Source organism: Lycium ferocissimum, chromosome 7 (genome assembly GCF_029784015.1).
Source record: "Lycium ferocissimum isolate CSIRO_LF1 chromosome 7, AGI_CSIRO_Lferr_CH_V1, whole genome shotgun sequence".
Lineage (NCBI taxonomy): Eukaryota > Viridiplantae > Streptophyta > Magnoliopsida > Solanales > Solanaceae > Lycium > Lycium ferocissimum.
In genome coordinates, this window is record NC_081348.1 from 31,220,381 (window position 1) to 31,239,478 (window position 19,098).

A 19,098-nucleotide genomic window follows, 5' to 3' on the forward strand; every position below is an offset into this window, starting at 1 on the left:
GTACCTGTGCTGATGCGGTAGCTGATAAGGCAAAGTTATTCCGTAAAAAAACACTATCTCATTAATGTCTTAGTTTTCCTAATTCTAATTTTTCCCACCCACAACCCATTGAAACTCCTTCGCGCATCAATTCTGAGCTGTCTCTTCTCTAGTGACACTGACCATATCAAATTAAAAAGTTACATAAGCCTGGGTTCATGGCGAGAAATACAATTTGAAATTATATTAAGCCTTGTTTAGATAGGATCGCGTAGCGGGTAGATCAAGTCCGATAATGAAAGACAATTGACGATCTTCCTCAAATAACTTTTAGGGCAAGTATGAAGTATTCGTTTATTTATTTTTACAGCTAGCCAAATATTATCAAGATTGTCAAAGAAGAGAAAATTTCAGAACCCAAAAGAATGACTTTATATTAAACAAAAAAATTACGGCGTCGTACTCTTTCTTCTGCTATAATCCGAATAGCGTTAAACCCTCACCTAAACCCCAAATCTATTACAGAAAGAAAAAAAAGATGTCATTTTTACTATTGAAAACATTAGGAAAAAGATCAACACAGTTCTCTCGAACCCCCAGACGCAAACTCTTCTTATTTTCTTGCCCTTTTTCTTCTCTTTCTTCTCAATCTCCTAATAATTGCAATTCCAATAATGGCTTACCAATTTTTCATTCTTGGTATAATTCATCAAGTAGAAGAAATAAAGGGTTCTCTTCAATTTTCAATGTAAGTGCAAAAATCCCATCAGTGTCTATATTGGGTGTTCGGTTTTTGAGCTCGGAGGCTGCTGTTGTTGAGCCAACTACTAGTGATGGGCTTACTGTTGAAGGAATTATAGCTAAAAATTGGAATATAATTGATGAGAATGAGAATGATTGGAAAAGTCATGCTTCTTCCATTGCTCAGTCCATTCATCTTATCAAGAAACGACTCAAGGTTTGTTTCTCTATTTGTAATTGCAGTTTGAATTAGCTCTCTTTGTTTGGGGCTTACTTAATTTAGATTGGCACATCACTAAAAAAGTTGTGATCTTTTTGCTTATATTAAAGAATGAGCAAACCCTGTGATATTTATGATAAAGTTCGGATCTTTGTGCTTGTCCATGGAGAAATATAAGTTTGTGATATCATGGAAAAGTTGTGATTTTACTGGTCTATTTATTATGTTTGAAAGATGGGATTCTGCTGTTTTTGCGTACCAATAGTTCCACAGTAGGGGGTTTGGGTTTTTTTTTTTTTTTGGGGGGGGGGGGGGGGGGTGGGGGGGGGGTGGTGTATTGAGGTAGGTGCTAGACATGGTATGAACATGTTATTGAGGTAGGTATCTGCACCAGTGTGAGCTTCGCGTAATTGGTCTCAAGCCCCGATAAGGAGGGGTGAAATAGGTTGACGACAAGTGTAAAAGTAACCAAGCTTGATGAATCCTCTAAACATCGAATTTGTTGATGTATATACAATAGGTTCAATGTTATGGCAGGGTAAGAACCAGATTTAAATGAATGACCAATGTTTCTATAAACTAAAAGCAACAATAGTAACTGATAACTAACATAACTAGCCAAACAAGAAATTCTAGTTGTACTTCAGCATGTTTAGGGGAGTGTTATTTTTGTTCTTCAGACTGAAATATTATATACATGGCTCCCTTTGAGAATCTTTTAATTTTAAATTAATGAGTTAAGTCGTTTTCTTTTTTCCTGGTCTTCTCCCATTTATAGTGGAAAAGGCTAATAGACAGGCTTGAAGTGCTGTCAACTCAGCTTAATAAGGCAGATCTTTGGGATGACCCTGTCCACGCCGGGAAGATCAGCCGTGAACATGGTTCTTTAATGAATAAAATGGAAGATGTTATGGCAATTGAACAAGAGTTAGTTGAACATATTGACATGATTAAGCTTTCCCGGGAAGAGAATGATCCAGAGTTGGAATCGGTGAGCTTTAATTTTTTTTTATTGCTTAGAATGTAATCCACTACTCCATGTTCCTGTTTTTGCACTATTCCACTTGTTTCAGTTTAGTTTAGAATGGTGCAAATCTCAAACCTGATTCTTCCTCCTAAGTTCAGTTTGTTCAGGCATATCATTGGAGTTTTAAATATCAATTAGTTTTGATTCTAAGGGTTCCGCTTAATTTATAGTTACCTCTTTACTTTAAGTACTTGATCGGTCACTTTAACTAACAGTCTATTTCTTTGTAATTATTGCTATACTACTTGGAGCTGATATGCAAGTACCAACAACCCTATTCCTGCTTGGTATGACAAATAAATAAGTTCGTAACTCCATCTTCTGTATGAAACTGACTGCTTGGTTTGACCAAAAGTCAAATTGGAGTTGAATTTTTTTTTCCTTCCAGGAATATTATAAAGGAGTAAGGTTAGGTTTTATACAACTTCTTTTGTTATACTATATGTAATTTGAACCTAACTTGCAAGTATCAACAGCCCAATACCTGCTTGGTAGAATGAATAAATAAATAAACTGCTGAATTTGTAACTCCGTCTTCAAACTGATTGCTTGGTTTGACCAGGATTGAACTTGGGAGGAATTGTATATTTTCGGATATTTTTTTTAATCAGTGTTTGTTCAATTACTCTTTACCTGCAAATGCAATGTAGGCATTGTTGTTCTCTCTTCCAGGTATAGGTACAAAATGATTTTTATAAAGAAGTGAAAGTTAGGTTCTATATAACTTGAGTTATATTTTACGTGATAAAACATTCTTTTCCTTTCAAGAAATCGAATTAGGGTTAGTCCAATTCATTCTGCCACTTGGGGACCATATGGTATGTGTGTATTGGATCAAACTTGTGAGAAATTCTACTGCCACTTTCCATTTCTACCTATTTTATTAGTCATTTTGATTGCAGGAATCAGTGAAAGCTCTACTCAGGATTAGAAGGAACGTGAAAGAAAAAGAGCTTGAAGCTTTATTATCTGGGGAGCATGATTACTGTTCTTGCTTTATAGAGGTTAGTCCCTCTGAAGCTCAGATTGTGTTTTTTGAACTGTCAAAACATGGTTTTACGGATACATGTATCTTTTATTTTGGAGAACCCTTCGTCTCCCTGATCTTTGATTCTCTATTTATCTCTCCTTGTCACATCTTGTCCCAGAAAAAATTACGTAGGACATGTCATTAAAAAGGCAACTCAAGTTGTTAATATCCTCAATCATGTTTTTTGTTAAATAGATATTGATTGTTATTTCCCGTATAGGTGCAAGCTGGAGCTGGTGGTACTGAAAGCATGGATTGGGCTTCAATGGTCATGCAGATGTACAAATCGTGGGCTGAACGCAAAGGATATGGTGTTTCTGTTGTGGATGAAATGCCTGGTGAGATTGCAGGAATCAAGGTCTAGGTTCTTACCATATTTTTTCTCACTTGAAAACTCTGTAGCTATTAAGATGTATGAAAATTGAAATTTGTGAATTCCGAAAACTCTTAGCTATTTAAATAAACATTACTTTTAGAATATGCCGTTACAAGAACTTGGTTTAGCCTTGAAGCATAACAGACTTCGTTAAACATATAATCAATGTCTGTTTAAAAATAGGGTTGTGAAATTTTGTCATGGGTATCTACTAAGCAGAAAAAAAAAAACTGTCCTCTTTCTTTTTATTTTTCTATCATGGCGCTAGTTAGCTATTGTTTTTATTGCTCTGCTGACTTATGCTCACTCTTGTTATCAGCGTGCAACAATCAAAGTTGATGGTGAAAATGCTTTTGGATATTCCAAATCAGAGGTAGGAGTGCATCGTCTAGTACGCATATCACCATTTGACAGCGCAAAGAGAAGGCATACTTCCTTTGCTGCAGTTGCTGTAACTCCAATTTTGGGAGATGGATCTACCCGTGTTCAAATCAATGAATCTGATCTTCGTATTGAGCGTTTTCGATCAGGGGGAGCTGGTGGTCAGTCTGTTAACACAACTGAGAGTGCTGTTAGGATAACTCATATTCCCACGGGCATTACTGCCTCTTGTCAGAATGAAAGGTAAGCATCTATGGTCTAAAGTAGAAAAAATGACAAAGATGGTCCCTTATGTTTGAGGGTAGGTTCAAATAGTCCCTTAAGTATGCTCTTAACAGTTTTGGTCCTTTAAGTTTGTCAAAAGTTAACACTTTTAGTCTCTGTCAAATATTTAAGAATTTATGTTCGTTAGATTTGAAGGGAACAGTGGGGGAAAAAAGGGAAATTAGCGGGAACTCACATTAGATGTACAATCTTTGTAGTTTCTACTATTTCTGATTTATTTCTAGAGTCTGGTGCAACTTTTTAAGGTGTAATTTTTTTTAATGTCTGGTGCAATTTTTTTGTGATGCATATTTTATGACTTGATGAAATCTTGGTGTTTAGTAAAATATTTTTCCCCACTGTTTCCATCAAATCTAATGAACATAATTTGTTAAATATTTGACAGATTAAAAGTGTTAACTTTTGGCAAACTTAAAGGACCAAAACTGTTAAGTGCATGCTTAAGGGATTATTTTGAACCTACCCTCAAACATTTTTGTCATTTTTTCGTCTAAAGTACATAGGAAAGCTTCTTTCATTTCCATTGAGAAGCAGAAGAGGAAATGAATTTTTTTAATGCTCTAATATTTGTCCAAACTAAAGGTCACAACATTCAAACAAGGCGTCTGCCATGGCTGTGCTCCAATCGCGCTTGGACCAACTTGAGATGGCAAAGCAGGCTCAGATGAATGCACAACATACGCAGTCTCTGACTGAGATCAGTTGGGGCAACCAAATACGTACTTACGTGCTCCATGTATGCTTTTGTACTGTTTAACCTGTCATTTTACTTGCATAAATATGGTTCATGTAGTCATCATAACTGCTGTGTGTCATGCTTGCAGCCTTATCGCATGGTGAAAGATCTTCGGACAAATTACGAGGTTTCAGATCCTGATTCTGTGCTTGAAGGGGATCTTGATGACTTCATTTTGAGCTTTCTTTCAACATCATTAGACAAGGATGAAGAATGACCTGTAACCTTAATTTTTGGGTTCCCCGTGGCCAGTTGATAGTGAAATAGGATAACATTTAACATAACTCCAATATCAGTTCTCAGCTTCACTTTGTGGCACCGAGAGGCTGCTTTACTGGTGCCTCATATTGCAAGAGAAAAAGCTCAAAGAAGTATTTTTTTGGCCATAAGACATCATTCCTGCTAGTTCATGGGAATTACATATACTGGCTACTATTCGTGTGCTGAAGTTCCACCATCTGGATCACATTCTTTTGTACGAAGTTGACGTAATAATATTTCCTTTGGGACTGCTTTAATTTATCCAAGGTATGTAATAACAGTGAAACTACTTTTATCATTTAAAAGAAAAGAACTGTCAAACTGAGGTAGTGTACTTGTTTGTAACTGTGCGATCAATTGATTTTGTTTGTAAATTCTACACAAGCAACATTATGCCACTGAAATGTTAAGTTCAGCAGGATACCACTGTTTTCAACTCGTGAATAGGATCTTGGTTGCTGTTGATTTCTAATCTGCCTTGGTAAGTGCAGCATCTGTTCTGTTTTCCTAATATAAGTACAGCTATCTGTTTGAGGTATGAGATTGTTCTGTTTCAGATTGTTCTGTTTCAGTAAGAATTGAGTTAAAATGATGCCAACTTTGTAGCCACTTAATTTCTTTCTTGTCTCCCTCCATTCTCAATTTCATACTGGTTCTAACACTATACATTGAAGTTCGGTAACTTTTGGTAAAACAGAAAATTATGTGCAAACTAGATCAACTGCCTAAAGGTCAGATCCTATCTAAGATCAGAATATGGGAGGTTATATCTAATCTATTGTAAGTACCTAACAGCGGTAATGATCAACCACGCATGACAGTTCCAGTAATGTATGCGCCCATGGACCGCTACTCACTTATCAGAGAATGCAAGTCTACTGTTCAAGGAGGCTAAGTTTAATTCTTCACAATTGCCAGAGTCCAGCTTTATCATAATTATGTCAAATTCAAATTTGAATCCACAAAAACATTAAACAATCTCATCCTTGGATGCCACAGTTGGGGAAGTATTTAATCTTCTAGTTTGAGAATTCTGTTAACATCGAATTTGCAGTGTTTCTGGAAACTGAGTGAAGTGGATCCAGATCTAGTTGCATTACGGAAACCATTTCAAGTTGAAGTCAGTAAGGTTGTCAATCGTTTGTTCTACTCCAAAGAGAAGCTTAGTGTAAGTGTGCAATAATCATAAAAACTTATCGCGTCCGCCATAACAACCTTATGTGTGATCAGGAATATAGTACATTTTCTTTTTAACTGTTTAAGTTTTTAGTTAAATGATGTAAAACTTTGTCGGATGTTTTAGAACTTTGAATTAAACTACTTAAATCTTCATATCTGCCAATAAGATTTTTGAAAACGAGAACCAAGGCATTGTATTGCAACAAATGGTTTTTTATTTTATTAACTTGAAGGAAACTTTCCCGAGTTATATACTAAGACATGTAGTATTGACTATTTGCACACAAAACTATGAATTATAAACACGTACTACTAACTAGTTATATAATAATATTAAAAAAAAAAAAATTGGGGCCTAACCTTGAGCCACCACCCAATCACTATCAACAAAGTTACTGATAAAATTCCAAGGTTTTGCATCACTAGTGCTACGATAAAAACGCTGGTCTCTTAAGTAGTCTCACTTGGAGATACTTTAAAACCAATAGCCTACGAGCTTAAACCCTCATCAATAAATACCATAATAACAATCTCGCCATAACTCGAATAGATTCAATAAAAGATCGTATCATTTTTCCATGGGAATCAAGATCTGCATATCAAAATTTTTGAATATGCAGGAGAGATCGGAAATTTCGGACTCCTTGCGTTGCAAACGAGTACCAACATTTCCATAACGATAGTTCCAGAAAGGATGCAGCTTCAGGTTGTAGACATTTACCAGTTCCTCATTGTCAAACCTAATGGGGTCCTCTGCCCTGGAATCTGACTTTATCCACCTTACTATTGCCATGAGTTTCTTTGAGTTAGTACTTTTCACAACCCAACACGTGAAATACCAACATCGTTAATATATTTCTCTATCACAAATTGTTCAAGAAAAAAATCATGATGCCCAAGGACTTTAATTTGCATCATGAATGTCGAGTCTAAATCTTTTTGTGTATTCCCATCTTGCCACATGACGTCAAGAGAAGTTCTAGTATCTACAATCAAAAGAGCAAGTTCTTCTGTAGGGAGATCAAGCTATTAAGTTTCAGAGTACCTATCGACTGAAGCGTGATGAAGACAGAAGTCACGCAGTTCCCACAGTTAAATAAGAAACGCAATAGAGGAGTATCAAGATGTTGGGCTTTTGTTCTGCAGCTAGAACAGTGGAGGACCCGAGCCCAGTTCCAGCAGATATAATCCAACCGATCATAAGAGAACCAGCAGTGACTTTAGTTATTGTACCTTTTAAGCTATTAGTTAATACACGCAAACCTGGATAATAAGGAGGAAGATCATCGTCATTCCAATCACTAGTGGAAGACTTAAGTGGTCAGCGTTCCTAAATTTCTGTACAGAACCATCATCAAACTTCACAGTGACGTCTTTGACAACATCTTCAATCCTACCAACCAAACGGGCAAGAACAACATAATCTCAATTACAAACTCTCTCACACGTCTCAGCTGCCTAGATGGACGTTTCTGACAACATATTTTTCATCAAGCATCAACCACCACTCCTAGTTGACCTCTTGGGTCATCATTTTGTGCTTGAAGGGGATTTTCATAACTCTATTTTGAGCTTGCTTTCAACATTATTAGAAAAGGATAAAGATTGACCTCTAACCTTAATTCCGGGTTCCCCTTGACTATTTATAGTGAAATTGGATGATATAGCTCTAATCTCAGGTCTTAGCTTCACTTTGTGGCACTGGAGGCTGCTTTACTGGTGCCTTATTGCATGAGAAAAAGCTCAAAAAAGTTATTTTTGGTGATAAGACCTCATTTCTGCTAGTTCATGGGAATAACATATACTGGCTACTATTCTTGTACCAAAGTTACACCATCTGGATCACATCATTTATACAAAGTTGGATAATAACAGTGAAACTATTTTTATCAAATAAAAGAAAAGAACTATCAAACTGAGGTAGTGTACTTGTTTGTAAATGTGTGATCAATTGAGTTTGTTCTTGAAACCCTCCCAGTACGGTACATAAATTCTACACAAGCAACATTATGTTACTGAAATGTTAAGTTCAGCAGAATACCACTGTTTTTAACTCGTGAATAGGATCTTGGTTGCTGTTGATTTCTAATCTGCCTTGTAAGTGCAGCGATCTATTTTTTGTTTTCCTAATATAACTACAGCTATCTGTTTAAGATACGAGTTTGTTCCGTTTCAGTAAGAATTGAGTTAAAACGATGCCAAATCTCTAGCCACTCAGTTTCTTTCTTGTCTCCGTACCTTCTCAATTTCATACTGTTCCGAACGCATCGAAGTTCCGCAAACTTTGGGTAAAACAGAAAATTATGTGCAAACTAGATCAACTGCCTAAAGGTCAAATCCAATCTAAGATCAAAATATAAGGTTATATCTAATCTATTGTAAGTATCTAACATAGGTAAGATCAATCAACCGACAGGTGTTGCACACATTGTTGTAAATCCTGCTTCACGTTTGTTATTGTAAAAATGCAAAATTGAAAACTTCAGATTATCACATATACTGCAAATGATGGATGCTTAGGCAGTAGCATGGCTCTCAAACAAAAGCGCAGAAGCAGGACGAGATGTGCTAAACGAGATTTCAATTATCAACAAGAGGCGACAACTCGAGTAGATTAACTACTGTAGAGTCAAAAGTACGCGAAATTGCGGGCTACTATAGACATACCAGGAGAAAATCTTCTAATCTCCATTTAAATCCACCATATTGTGAAACGTTAAATGCAAAATATCTACAAATTTCAAGCTTTAAATCATTATAAAGGAAACAAAATTGGATCTCCATGAGGAGAAAGAACACAAACATGCATGGCCATAAAGAAACAATAAGCTCTTATGTCTAGCTGCTCCATGAATCAAGAAAAATGGATTCCAGCCTTGTTAAAGAGAGAAAGTAGGTGCATGAAATCTGCTTGTGCGAGCTTGATAGATCTCTTATCCTCATATTTCCCTTCCTTTAGCACTTTCAAAACTTTCTCTTTGAAGTCAGCTCTTTTAGCATCACCATCATCCACCTCCATCTCGTCATCATCCTTTCCATCATCAGCATCCATACTCAAGTCTCCAAATGTCTCTCCCAAGGCAGATACATCCAAGACCATTTCCATATCGTCTGACGGAGCTTTCTCAGAGTTTTGTAACGCTTGCAAAGTTCTATAGTTCTTTTCCAATAAAGAGAGTACGGATTTTTGTCTAAATATAGAACCTATAGTTTTGTTTTTCCGGTTGAAACAGATCCTGACCAAACCATCCCACTCCTTAAAATTGACAGGACCAAGTGGTCCCCTAGGTTCAATTCTAACTACAGAAGAATCAACCTTTGGTGGTGGCCTGAAATTATTCTTTCCTACCTTCAATAAGTGTGATACTCTGGCCAACAGCTGTGTGTTCACCGAAAGGCGGCAGTAAAGACTATCACCGGGTTGAGCAACAAGCCTCATAGCAAATTCTCTCTGGAACATTATTACTGCAGCTCTGAATAAAGGCCTATGAGCCAGTAACTTGAAGGTGAGAGGAGATGATATTTGATATGGGATGTTAGCCACACAAATGTCGAAGTAAGGGAGACCACACTTGAGAACATCCCCTTCTATAACCTGCAGCCCAGAAGATCAGAACAGCTTCAGCACCTCGAAGTACACATATATGGGACATGCATTTAACTGAAAAGAAGGATAAATGAAGGATGACGACATATGTCTATAATGTAAGTGCATTCTTATTTTCATGTTGCTAATGGCATGACCGTGATAATTAGTCACGTAATGATCAATCATACACGACAGTTTCAGTAATGTACGCGCACATGGACCACTACTTACTGATCAGAGAATGCAAGCCTGTCCTTCAAGGAGGCAAACTTTATTCTTCATAATTGCCAGAGCTTAGCTTAATCATGATAATGCCAATTTCAGACAGCAAAGATCAAATTTGAATCCACAAGAACATCACACACACTCATCCTTGGATTCCACAGTTGGGGAAATATTTACTCTTCTAGTAAGAGAATTCAGTTAACATAGAATTTGCAGTGTCTCTGGAAACTGAGAGAAATGGATCCAGATCTGGTCGCATGATGGAAACCATCTCAAGCTGGAATTGTCAATCCTTTGTTCCACTCCAAAGAGAAGCTTAGTGATTGAAGTGTGCAAGTTATTGGGTCTGTATACCATAAAACCCTTATGGGTGACATCAATGATCGAACTTAGATACGTAACTGTTTCTATCCCTTGAAGAGAAGTGGTGTGAGTTGATTAAGAAAAGACATCAGTCTACTAGGCCATTTTACCATACTTAAAGGTAACCATAATTATAAAGAATCACTGAGCCACCAAACAGAGTAGTAGCTGAATTAGTTAGTTTCCTGAAATGTGACTATTAAGTGTGACAATGGTAAGACACACATTATGGGTCACCAATTTAGTGTCACTCTTTCATGAACCGATCCAAATGAGAGCTTGTCTTTAGTTTCTTCCTCACTAAAAGAACAAAGCACTAAATGTTAACACGTGAAAACGTTTCCAAACAAAAAGCAACATAAAACCACTGACAGCGACAATTATTTAACACATCACATTCAAATCAAAATTTATCTAATCAAGAAAGTATAACAAAGCACCATGCTTCCAAACCACAACATTACCAACCAATAAGTACTAAATGTCTTACAAAAAAATTTGATAAAATGAAAGAAAATACCTTGAGTCGGTTAGATAAAGGAGTTCCTTGAAACCTACGTTGCAATTCAAGAACCATACGAGGATCAACCTCAACAGCAATAACTGATTTTCCTGCTTCTAGAAGCTTCTTAGTAAGATTACCAGTACCAGGTCCAATTTCAAGGATAACATCAGTAGATTTAATTCCAGCTTTTTGGACAATCGAATCAACCAATAATGGATTTTTAAGAATATGTTGACCTTTTGACTTGTGGAATGATATTCCTCCCTGGAAGTGGTTTGACCCGGTGGCTGATGAGCCACGTTGAGGCTTGTCTTTCTTCATCTTCCCTCCCGCCATGCTGAAATTCTCTAAAGCTTTTGGGAGATGAAATTGTCGTTAATGGAAGGCTAGGGTTTTGAGTTCAGAGTGTTTTTAGAGTGATAGACTTATCTTTTTGGGCCTGATTGACTCGCTTTGTATTGGGCTAAGGGCCTCAACATGTGAAATTTCCCTATTTTGTGCTGGTATTTAATTTATGGCCCTCGGAACCAAAAAAAAGAAAAAAATCGCACGGCATAATTTTATATTTTCGTAGTATAATATTCCATGAGTTATGTAGGGGTGAATTGGTGTGCTAATTTTGGGACACGTGAACCCATGGTCTCTCCTTAAAACTAGGTATTTTATGTATATATTTTCTAAAATTGATATAATATTATCTGTTGTAACACATGCTAGGAGGTTCAGTTTTGAAGATTGATCACGTTCAAAACTCATCCTATAAAGATAAGGTTCGCCTCAACTATAATCTGGTTTTTGAGTTTGGAACTGAACCCATCTAAGTTGAAGATAGAAACAGTTAATTTGATTTTTTAAAGAAGAATAACTAATTAACTGAATTTAACTAACTAAATAAGAAATTAAACCTAGCACGGCAAAAAATTGACGAAGAAGTATATGTCTAAAAGACCTAGAGTTAGGATTTTCTCAATTATCGGATTGAACTAATGACTTGTTCCCTCTAATCTGGCCACACTCGTTTCCCCGAACTAACCTAATTAATGAATCACCCACTCACATAAATCACGACAAAACATTTATCCCAAACTACTACTTTAAAATCCTAGCAATCAATCCCTTGATTATTTGAAAGTGTTGTTATTCAACATCGACCTAATCCTGTAATCTTTTCCAAGTAAAACATGATATAATGGTGCGTTCTATCGAGAGCTCTTCAAACAAACAACAGTTAACACATAATTGAACAAAAGGAATTAAAACGACTCGATTAATAGGAAACAAAATCAAAGAATCCATCCAACCAACAATAAACTCCATCAAAACCCTAGATAATGAGTTTAGCTGATCATGCTTAGACCAGTAAAAACAATAGAGTATTTAGAACTCATAATTCCAAAGTAGTGTGATTGCTAGAAATTGAGTCACACGATAGACACGTTGAAGATTCCTCTCCAACGGTGTAAACCTCTGCCTCTCTATTCCCAAAGTGTTATTCTGTTGCTTTAAGCGTTTCAGAATTGCGATTAGCGATCTTCCTTAGCTTTTAGCATGTCTCATCTTAAGTCAAAAATTGACATTTTTGGCTTGTTTCGTTCCTTTTCTTTAATTATTACTTCCATCCTCTTAACTCAAAATCAACTGCAACATGAAATCGTGCAACTTATATAAGAATCTTTAATTATTTCCATCCCCTTTTCTTAGGAATGCTTAATTCTTTAGCTGTTTTTAAAAAATGAATATTATATACAACAAGACGCTTTTTGGTGGTGTCAGCTCATTTAGAATGAGTCCGCAGACTAATATATCAATATTTTTATTAATCACTGAGTTCTACAACTGCTTTAATAGAAGAGGTCTTCTCTATCGAGTGGAATTTGTTCTATATTATAAAATTGAGGAAAAAGGTCTGACCAGAAAGCAATCAAAACTCCACTCCAAAAAATTAAGGACCACATTATTAGCTTGTCGTAGGTTTATTTCTTAAAGTAACGTCACTCGAAAGAAAAGTAATTCCAGTAACAAGCCTGTTGTTTGTACTCTTTTTTTTTTATTCGGGTTATTAATGATTTCGCTTGTTAGATACTTTTGCAATCCGGATTCGCGATCAATATGATTGTGGAAGAGCATAAGGACATGATTTAAGTCGACCATCCGTAGCTTCTCTCAATTCTATTGTTGGACTTCACCTATGAAAGGGAATAGATTGTTTATTCAAAAGGGATGGAGACATGGTCTAAGATTTGCGAATTTGACAATTAAACTTCACTAGAAGATCACAAGCAAACACCTTATAACCGCTTGCAATGTAGTGAAAACTTGTGTTGACATTATAAGAGGACGGATATACTAATTAGCTAGTTTTAGTGTAGACATCAGGTGCCATAAGTTCCTTATTTTCAAATTTTTGTTTTGATTTATTGGTACATGATAGTGGTAAAATAAGCCTAAGGAATACAATCAACAGGCTCGTTATGTCATGTTTGTCTCCAGGACATACCTGTTTATGTTCATTCGGTGCTATTGATGTAAAATAGGAGTTCAGTTTAATTACTAATAAAGCAGTTGCTAGTAACTTGAGCAGCTAAGTTTAATATTGCTCTGAGCATGGGATTCCATGACCTTCATCTCGTAGTTGAAGGCTGTAGTCCCTTGTCCTTATTGTATATCTTTTCAAGTGTTTGATTAAATGTATTTGAGTTTTTAGAATGAAGCATCTAATTTGAGGGATTTGCTCACTTGACACAGGATTTCTGCATAGTCTGATGAAGATGGTAGCAAAACAGGGGTAGCAAAACAGGGGATAAATCAACCTCGCGATCATCGGATGATTCCAGATAAATCCGACCTCTAAGTACAAAAAGCCAATCGCTTGCTGAACCAACTCCAGTATCATTGTAGAATGTTCCAAAGTTAGTAATGATGTTCCTCTTTCTGTCTCCTCTTATTTTCTTCTCTAAATGTTTTCAGCTACTAAGAAAATCATTTTTGATCTCTGAGACTAGTTTAACATAATTAACTTGTATTATGCCCTGTCAGTATTTCAAAAGTTAAAACTTTTTACCAACTTTTATTATGTTTATGTTCCCGGAAGTCTTCAGCAATAGAATCCGAAGCTTCTAATCAGATACTCTTCTATCATGTTTGAGTGTTGAAATCCAAATCTCTTTTATTTAGCTTTGCACTCCAAATACGAAAATACCTTTGGAGGGTGAAATGGTGGATCTTTTCCTTTTTGAATCTTTAACAATTTTGGATCCATACACCCCTAGTATTATTAGGTGGACACTGCACTATGGAACTACTAAGTTCTAACTATTGCAGTTGGAACTCCTTGTGTTAAGTAGTAGGAAATGCTCACAACATTCTCGCAGCATAACAGGTGCAAATTGACACATTCTAGTTTCAACTAGTTGAGCGAATACCAACGTATAAATTGGGCATAAATTCATGCTTTAAAAGGAATTGAACTTGAGATCTGTAGGTTTCAACACCTTCATCTTGACTTAAAAAAGTCTCTTTTAATTTACTTCTAAACCAAAAGTTATCACATTGCTCATTTGCATAGATGAGAACATGACTAAAAGAAACGGAAGATGGAAGGTAGAACTGAAGAGGAGACCCCTTAATTTTGAGAGGTCACAAAGTTCTCTATTTTTTGATAAGGTAATAAAAATGTACTTGCAAAAAGGGAAAACATGAAGCAACAGCTCTTTCATCCCTTACTCCACTTAAACACCCCAGTTTCTTGTTTTCCAAGAAGGGATCATACATCTTGATTCACATCTAGAGTTGGATAACCTCCATAGATTGTATCAGCATAGGTAGAAGAAATAGCTGAATGCTCCATGGTTTGTTCCAGATTTAGATTTTGATTTGCCTCTTGAGAAACCATCCAACTAATTGGCTCTGCGTAAATCATTCCATTGTTTGGTACGATTGGTACAACATCCTGTTCATAATTGTACATCACCTGATAACCGAAGTTTAAGCCAGGTACATCACCTGTAGCATCAAGGTTTCCATTCTCGTGGTGCTCGAGCAATGAGTACATCGAGTCCACATTTGCAACTAGATTTGGTTCGTTGGAGGATGCCACTTGATTATCGTCCAGCAAGTGGCTCTTTATATAATTTAGTGCTACATTATCTCGATTATTTCCCATCGAGTCATTCTGTTGATACATCACCTGATGATCCTGGGTTGGAATAACCCAATTGGCTGGTGGTGTTGTCAAACCGGGCAGCATTCCAATAGTTTGATCTCCCATAGCAGCATTCACCAAGTTGTTTGATCCTTGGCCCCAAAGCACCCTCCTTTGGTTGATATGTGCATAGTTGCTTCTCCTCTGATCTGCATTTACAACAATATCACTAATTTAAAGATGTAAATTTAGGGGTGTCAAATGTCAATGAACATATTGGACTACATGGTTGGGGCGGGGAAATTAAAATCCGTCAAATCAATTGTTTTGATCATAATGGAAAAGTAAAGTGGAGTAGACTATGAGTCATAATTTGACATGTCCATTTCAAAATCACGTTTCATTTGTTTTTTTATAATTTATTTAATTATCAAATCAAACTAATAAAAGTTGGCCTGAAGTTTTTATATTTTATGGACTAAATTAACACCCTAGAGTGAATCACTATAACCACACACTCATTATGTAAAAATCAACCAGTCACGTAGAACAATTACGATTCATACCTGAAACTGGAAAACTTGAACTGAAATGTCTGGCAGGTGTCATCATTGTTGATTTATTGTGCATTGGATGGTTAGGGAGTAAAACCGATGAAGAATAAGACAAGCGAAAAGGATGATGAATCCTCGGAAAAAACTGAGATCCGTAGTTATTGTCAAATGAGATATCTGAAAGCTCAAGATTGTTTGATTCAAAATAAGGACATGATTGGTGAGGAAAAGGTTGTTTGCTTAGTTCATTCAGCCTTGCATCATAACGTAGCAACTTCTCATAGTGCTTGTCAAGTACTCCTGGAGGAAATCTAACACAATGCCACCTAAAAAATCACAAGTTATTTGGGGGGAAAATCATTTACAATAGAGAATCATAATTTTAAATTTGTGAAATAGAGAACCATAATTAACTTATTTAATTTTTTCACCTGTAAATGGGAGCTTGACCTCTAGTAAAATCTGATGTCTGCTGCCACAATGTATGCTTTCGAGGTTGAGGATTTGTTTCACGATAAAAAGAAGGTGGTTGGTTCAACTGTGTAAATAGTAATCAATAATTATATGTGACGAAAAATATAATTAAATCCAAAATTATAATTAAGGAATATATAAATAAAGAAAAAAATTAAGGGGAAGAAATTAACCTCAAGCTCCAGAATTCCTGGTTGGTCACCAGGTTGAATGGTGGCTCTAATAGCAACAATGTCTGACCATTGAATTTCAATCTTGCTCTTAAGAGGTCCATCCAGAATTTCCCATACTAATTTTTGCTTGGCATAATAGCATTTCGCTATTAAATCACCTTCATACCTTGAAACTCTCTGTCAATTGTTTCAATCGGTTAACTAAATACTAATACTGTTCGGTTTATATAAATCATAAATCAATTGTACCATTTATTTATTTTTTGGGTTGGAGTCTGGACGAACGTTCCAACAATTTATGTATCTATATCTATCGAATATTTTCTTTATTTGGATTTGAATTTTGCTTTGCGAATACATAAAATAAATTTCGTTCAATTATGTATAAAAGAATATTCTTTTTGTAGAGTTATTAGTTTTGATATTAATTGCACTAAAAAATATTATCACTTGTGCCAAAAATAGGAAAAATAGGTCATACTTATATAGATTGGTAACAAGATGGTCTCTACTTCATTTGTCTAAGATCAAAGTCTTGATTAATTTAAGAAAATCTAATTGATATGTCATTAAAAAGCTTCAAATTTTCATAAAATAAATATAAGTTTTAATTGTTTAAAAAATTAAATATCTAATGAAATGCAAAAGTACAAAACAAGATTTACCTCCCATTTGCCAATTGTGAGCTTTATAGCAGGGAAGTTGGAAGCCTTCAATTTTTCGGAAGCATTAGCAAAATCCTCCATCCTTGACTTATTTCTACCAGCATTTCTCGAAGAATTCATTTGATTATTTTCATGGCGAGAAGAAGTTGTTGGTCTCCCTCGACGTGGAGTGCTGCTAGAAGAACTCCCTTTCTTATTCTCTTCTGAAAGTTGTGATTCTATTAAGTTCACGAAAGATGGTGTCTTATTTAGTGTTAGACCAAGAAGGGCTGCCTCGTTCATATCTCCATCCTGTAAAAAATAGAAAAAAATTATTTATTAGCATTTTTTTCATTTTTATCAATCGAGTAACGGTTTTTGCTGAATTTCTTGATTTTTTTTTTTACTTGCTAATAAGGTGTCGTTCTAATTTTCATATGCAGACAAAAAAAAATGGAGTGGAAATGAACAAATGGCGTAGATCTAGAAGCAGATACAAAATTTGAAGTTTATGAGTTTCTACTTTTTTTGAGTACAGGTTCTCAACGGTAAAAGTCCAAGAATTAATTAATGTGTTTACGAAAAATAGAAAAAAATAATTATTAACGTTTCCTTCATTTTACCAATCAAATAACGGGTTTTTTGATGAATTCCTTGAATTATTATTTTTTTACTTGTTGATAAGGTATCGTTCTAATTTTTCTATGCAGACACAAAAGATGGAGTGGAAATGAACAAATGTGTGGATCCAGAGGCGGATTCAAGATTTGAAGTTTATGAGTACTAGATTCTACTTCCTTTAAGTTCTAGGTTCTCGATTTATAATTTGTACATATATTAAATGAGGTTTAAAGTTTGAGACTTAAATGATACATCCACTCCTGCTTAAATCAAAACTCCAAAACATGAGTTATATGATTTTGGTTTAAAAACAAAAAATATTATATGAGATAACGAAAACAAAGAAAAAAGATAGAAGATTAAATACAAGTTAATATACGTTGATTCAAAGCGGATGCGGGGCCAAGGTGTGCCGACCTAAAAGAAATGTGCTGAAAGAACACATATTATAAAATTCTAGAAAACCACATGCAGAAAAGAAAAAGGTTTAAAAATAAAAATAAAAAACAACCATGCATATTGGCTATTGCAACTTAGATTTAAAAACTTTACACATAAGCAAACCATGGAAAATGGCTAACAACAAACCTCTGAATTGGATTCTGATGACGGCCTTAACCTTTTCGAGCGACCATCTTCATCAGAATCTGAACTCATACTGCGGCTTTTTAGCAGGAGACTGGTGTTCAGATACTCGTTATCATGATCATTAATCTGTGGGTTCATAGATTCAAAGTTATGATGATCAAGCCCATATAAACCCTCATGGTCATCTCTTATAACCATGTTGCTTTGTTGAGACTTGAGTGCTCAACTAAACAAAAAACTCAAAAAACTTGTATATGATTCTGAGATTTGTTGATGAGAGGAAATTTATTTGGAAGGGAGAATTTAGCAGAGAATTAAGAAGGATGGAGAGTGAAAAGGGACGCTTGTTTATGTAGAGAAGGAGCCGATTATATAGTGATTGTGGATATAAAGGACTCTTGTCTCACTAATTACTACAGTCTTCAACTTGTGTAGGGTAATTTTTCTATTGGCGGTAAGTACAAAAAAGTCAAATTTCATTTTGGGGTTTATTCTTTTTCTGTATGGTACATGTGCTAGAACATTTTTTACTCCCCACACCCCAATTTCGTTTACTCCGCCTGTTAAAAATAATTGATATTTTAAATTTGAGTAAGTGAATTTTGGAATTGACTTACTCCTAAAAGTTAAGTTTTTGACTAAAATACCTTTTAATTATAATTTTATTTTCTTTTTAGGTTGACATAATTATCATTAAATTTGTACGTTAAATTAAAAAATGTGTCAAGGGCAAATTTTTTTTAAAAAAAAATAGTTTAATACCTTCTTAATTTTGTAAAACATCAGTTATTTTGAATAAACTATTAAAAGCTAAAACATGATTTGTTTTCGAATGAAGGGAGTAACAATTAAAGATGTATACAATAAATATCTACTTAGTGGATTATAGAACTGATTAATTGGATGTATCGGATCCGTTAATCAGATTGCCAAAATAAATCAAAAAAATAAAATGAAATAGATTGCACGTCTAACATTTCACGTGTTAAGAGTTTTGTCGTTAATT

The 19,098-nt window shown here is 35.3% G+C and overlaps 3 protein-coding genes across 3 annotated transcripts; 1 reads left to right on the top strand and 2 right to left on the bottom strand.

The window, feature by feature from the left end:
- The first annotated feature begins 391 nt into the window (after nt 1-391).
- On the top strand, nt 392-5,471 carry LOC132064358 (peptide chain release factor PrfB2, chloroplastic). Its single transcript, XM_059457306.1, has 7 exons — nt 392-937; nt 1,719-1,931; nt 2,870-2,971; nt 3,218-3,355; nt 3,693-3,997; nt 4,622-4,775; nt 4,864-5,471. The coding sequence occupies exons 1-7, from the start codon at nt 518-520 to the stop codon at nt 4,990-4,992; spliced, it is 1,461 nt and encodes a 486-aa protein (XP_059313289.1). The 5' UTR covers nt 392-517; the 3' UTR covers nt 4,993-5,471.
- Nucleotides 5,472-8,879: 3,408 nt separating this feature from the next.
- LOC132064359 (ribosomal RNA small subunit methyltransferase) lies at nt 8,880-11,298 on the bottom strand. Its single transcript, XM_059457307.1, has 2 exons — nt 10,913-11,298; nt 8,880-9,810 (listed from the first exon to the last, which is right to left on the bottom strand). The coding sequence occupies exons 1-2, from the start codon at nt 11,231-11,233 to the stop codon at nt 9,070-9,072; spliced, it is 1,062 nt and encodes a 353-aa protein (XP_059313290.1). The 5' UTR covers nt 11,234-11,298; the 3' UTR covers nt 8,880-9,069.
- Nucleotides 11,299-14,347: 3,049 nt separating this feature from the next.
- Nucleotides 14,348-18,535, bottom strand: LOC132062708 (uncharacterized). Its single transcript, XM_059455229.1, has 6 exons — nt 18,093-18,535; nt 16,905-17,195; nt 16,240-16,416; nt 16,024-16,130; nt 15,605-15,918; nt 14,348-15,247 (listed from the first exon to the last, which is right to left on the bottom strand). The coding sequence occupies exons 1-6, from the start codon at nt 18,288-18,290 to the stop codon at nt 14,661-14,663; spliced, it is 1,674 nt and encodes a 557-aa protein (XP_059311212.1). The 5' UTR covers nt 18,291-18,535; the 3' UTR covers nt 14,348-14,660.
- Between the last annotated feature and the right edge of the window lie 563 nt (nt 18,536-19,098).

Excerpts from the sequence above, each read along its gene's own strand:
- LOC132064358 (XM_059457306.1), top strand. The coding sequence starts at position 518 with ATGTCATTTTTACTATTGAAAACATTAGGAAAAAGATCAACACAGTTC. Across the intron at positions 1,932-2,869 it reads ATGATCCAGAGTTGGAATCG|GAATCAGTGAAAGCTCTACT; the intron begins GTGAGCTTTAAT and ends TTTTGATTGCAG. Across the intron at positions 4,776-4,863 it reads TACGTACTTACGTGCTCCAT|CCTTATCGCATGGTGAAAGA; the intron begins GTATGCTTTTGT and ends TCATGCTTGCAG.
- LOC132062708 (XM_059455229.1), bottom strand. The coding sequence starts at position 18,290 with ATGGTTATAAGAGATGACCATGAGGGTTTATATGGGCTTGATCATCAT. Across the intron at positions 16,131-16,239 it reads CAGGAATTCTGGAGCTTGAG|TTGAACCAACCACCTTCTTT; the intron begins GTTAATTTCTTC and ends CTATTTACACAG. Across the intron at positions 15,248-15,604 it reads TTCAAGTTTTCCAGTTTCAG|ATCAGAGGAGAAGCAACTAT; the intron begins GTATGAATCGTA and ends TTGTAAATGCAG.
- LOC132064359 (XM_059457307.1), bottom strand. The coding sequence starts at position 11,233 with ATGGCGGGAGGGAAGATGAAGAAAGACAAGCCTCAACGTGGCTCATCA. Across the intron at positions 9,811-10,912 it reads CTTTATCTAACCGACTCAAG|GTTATAGAAGGGGATGTTCT; the intron begins GTATTTTCTTTC and ends TCTGGGCTGCAG.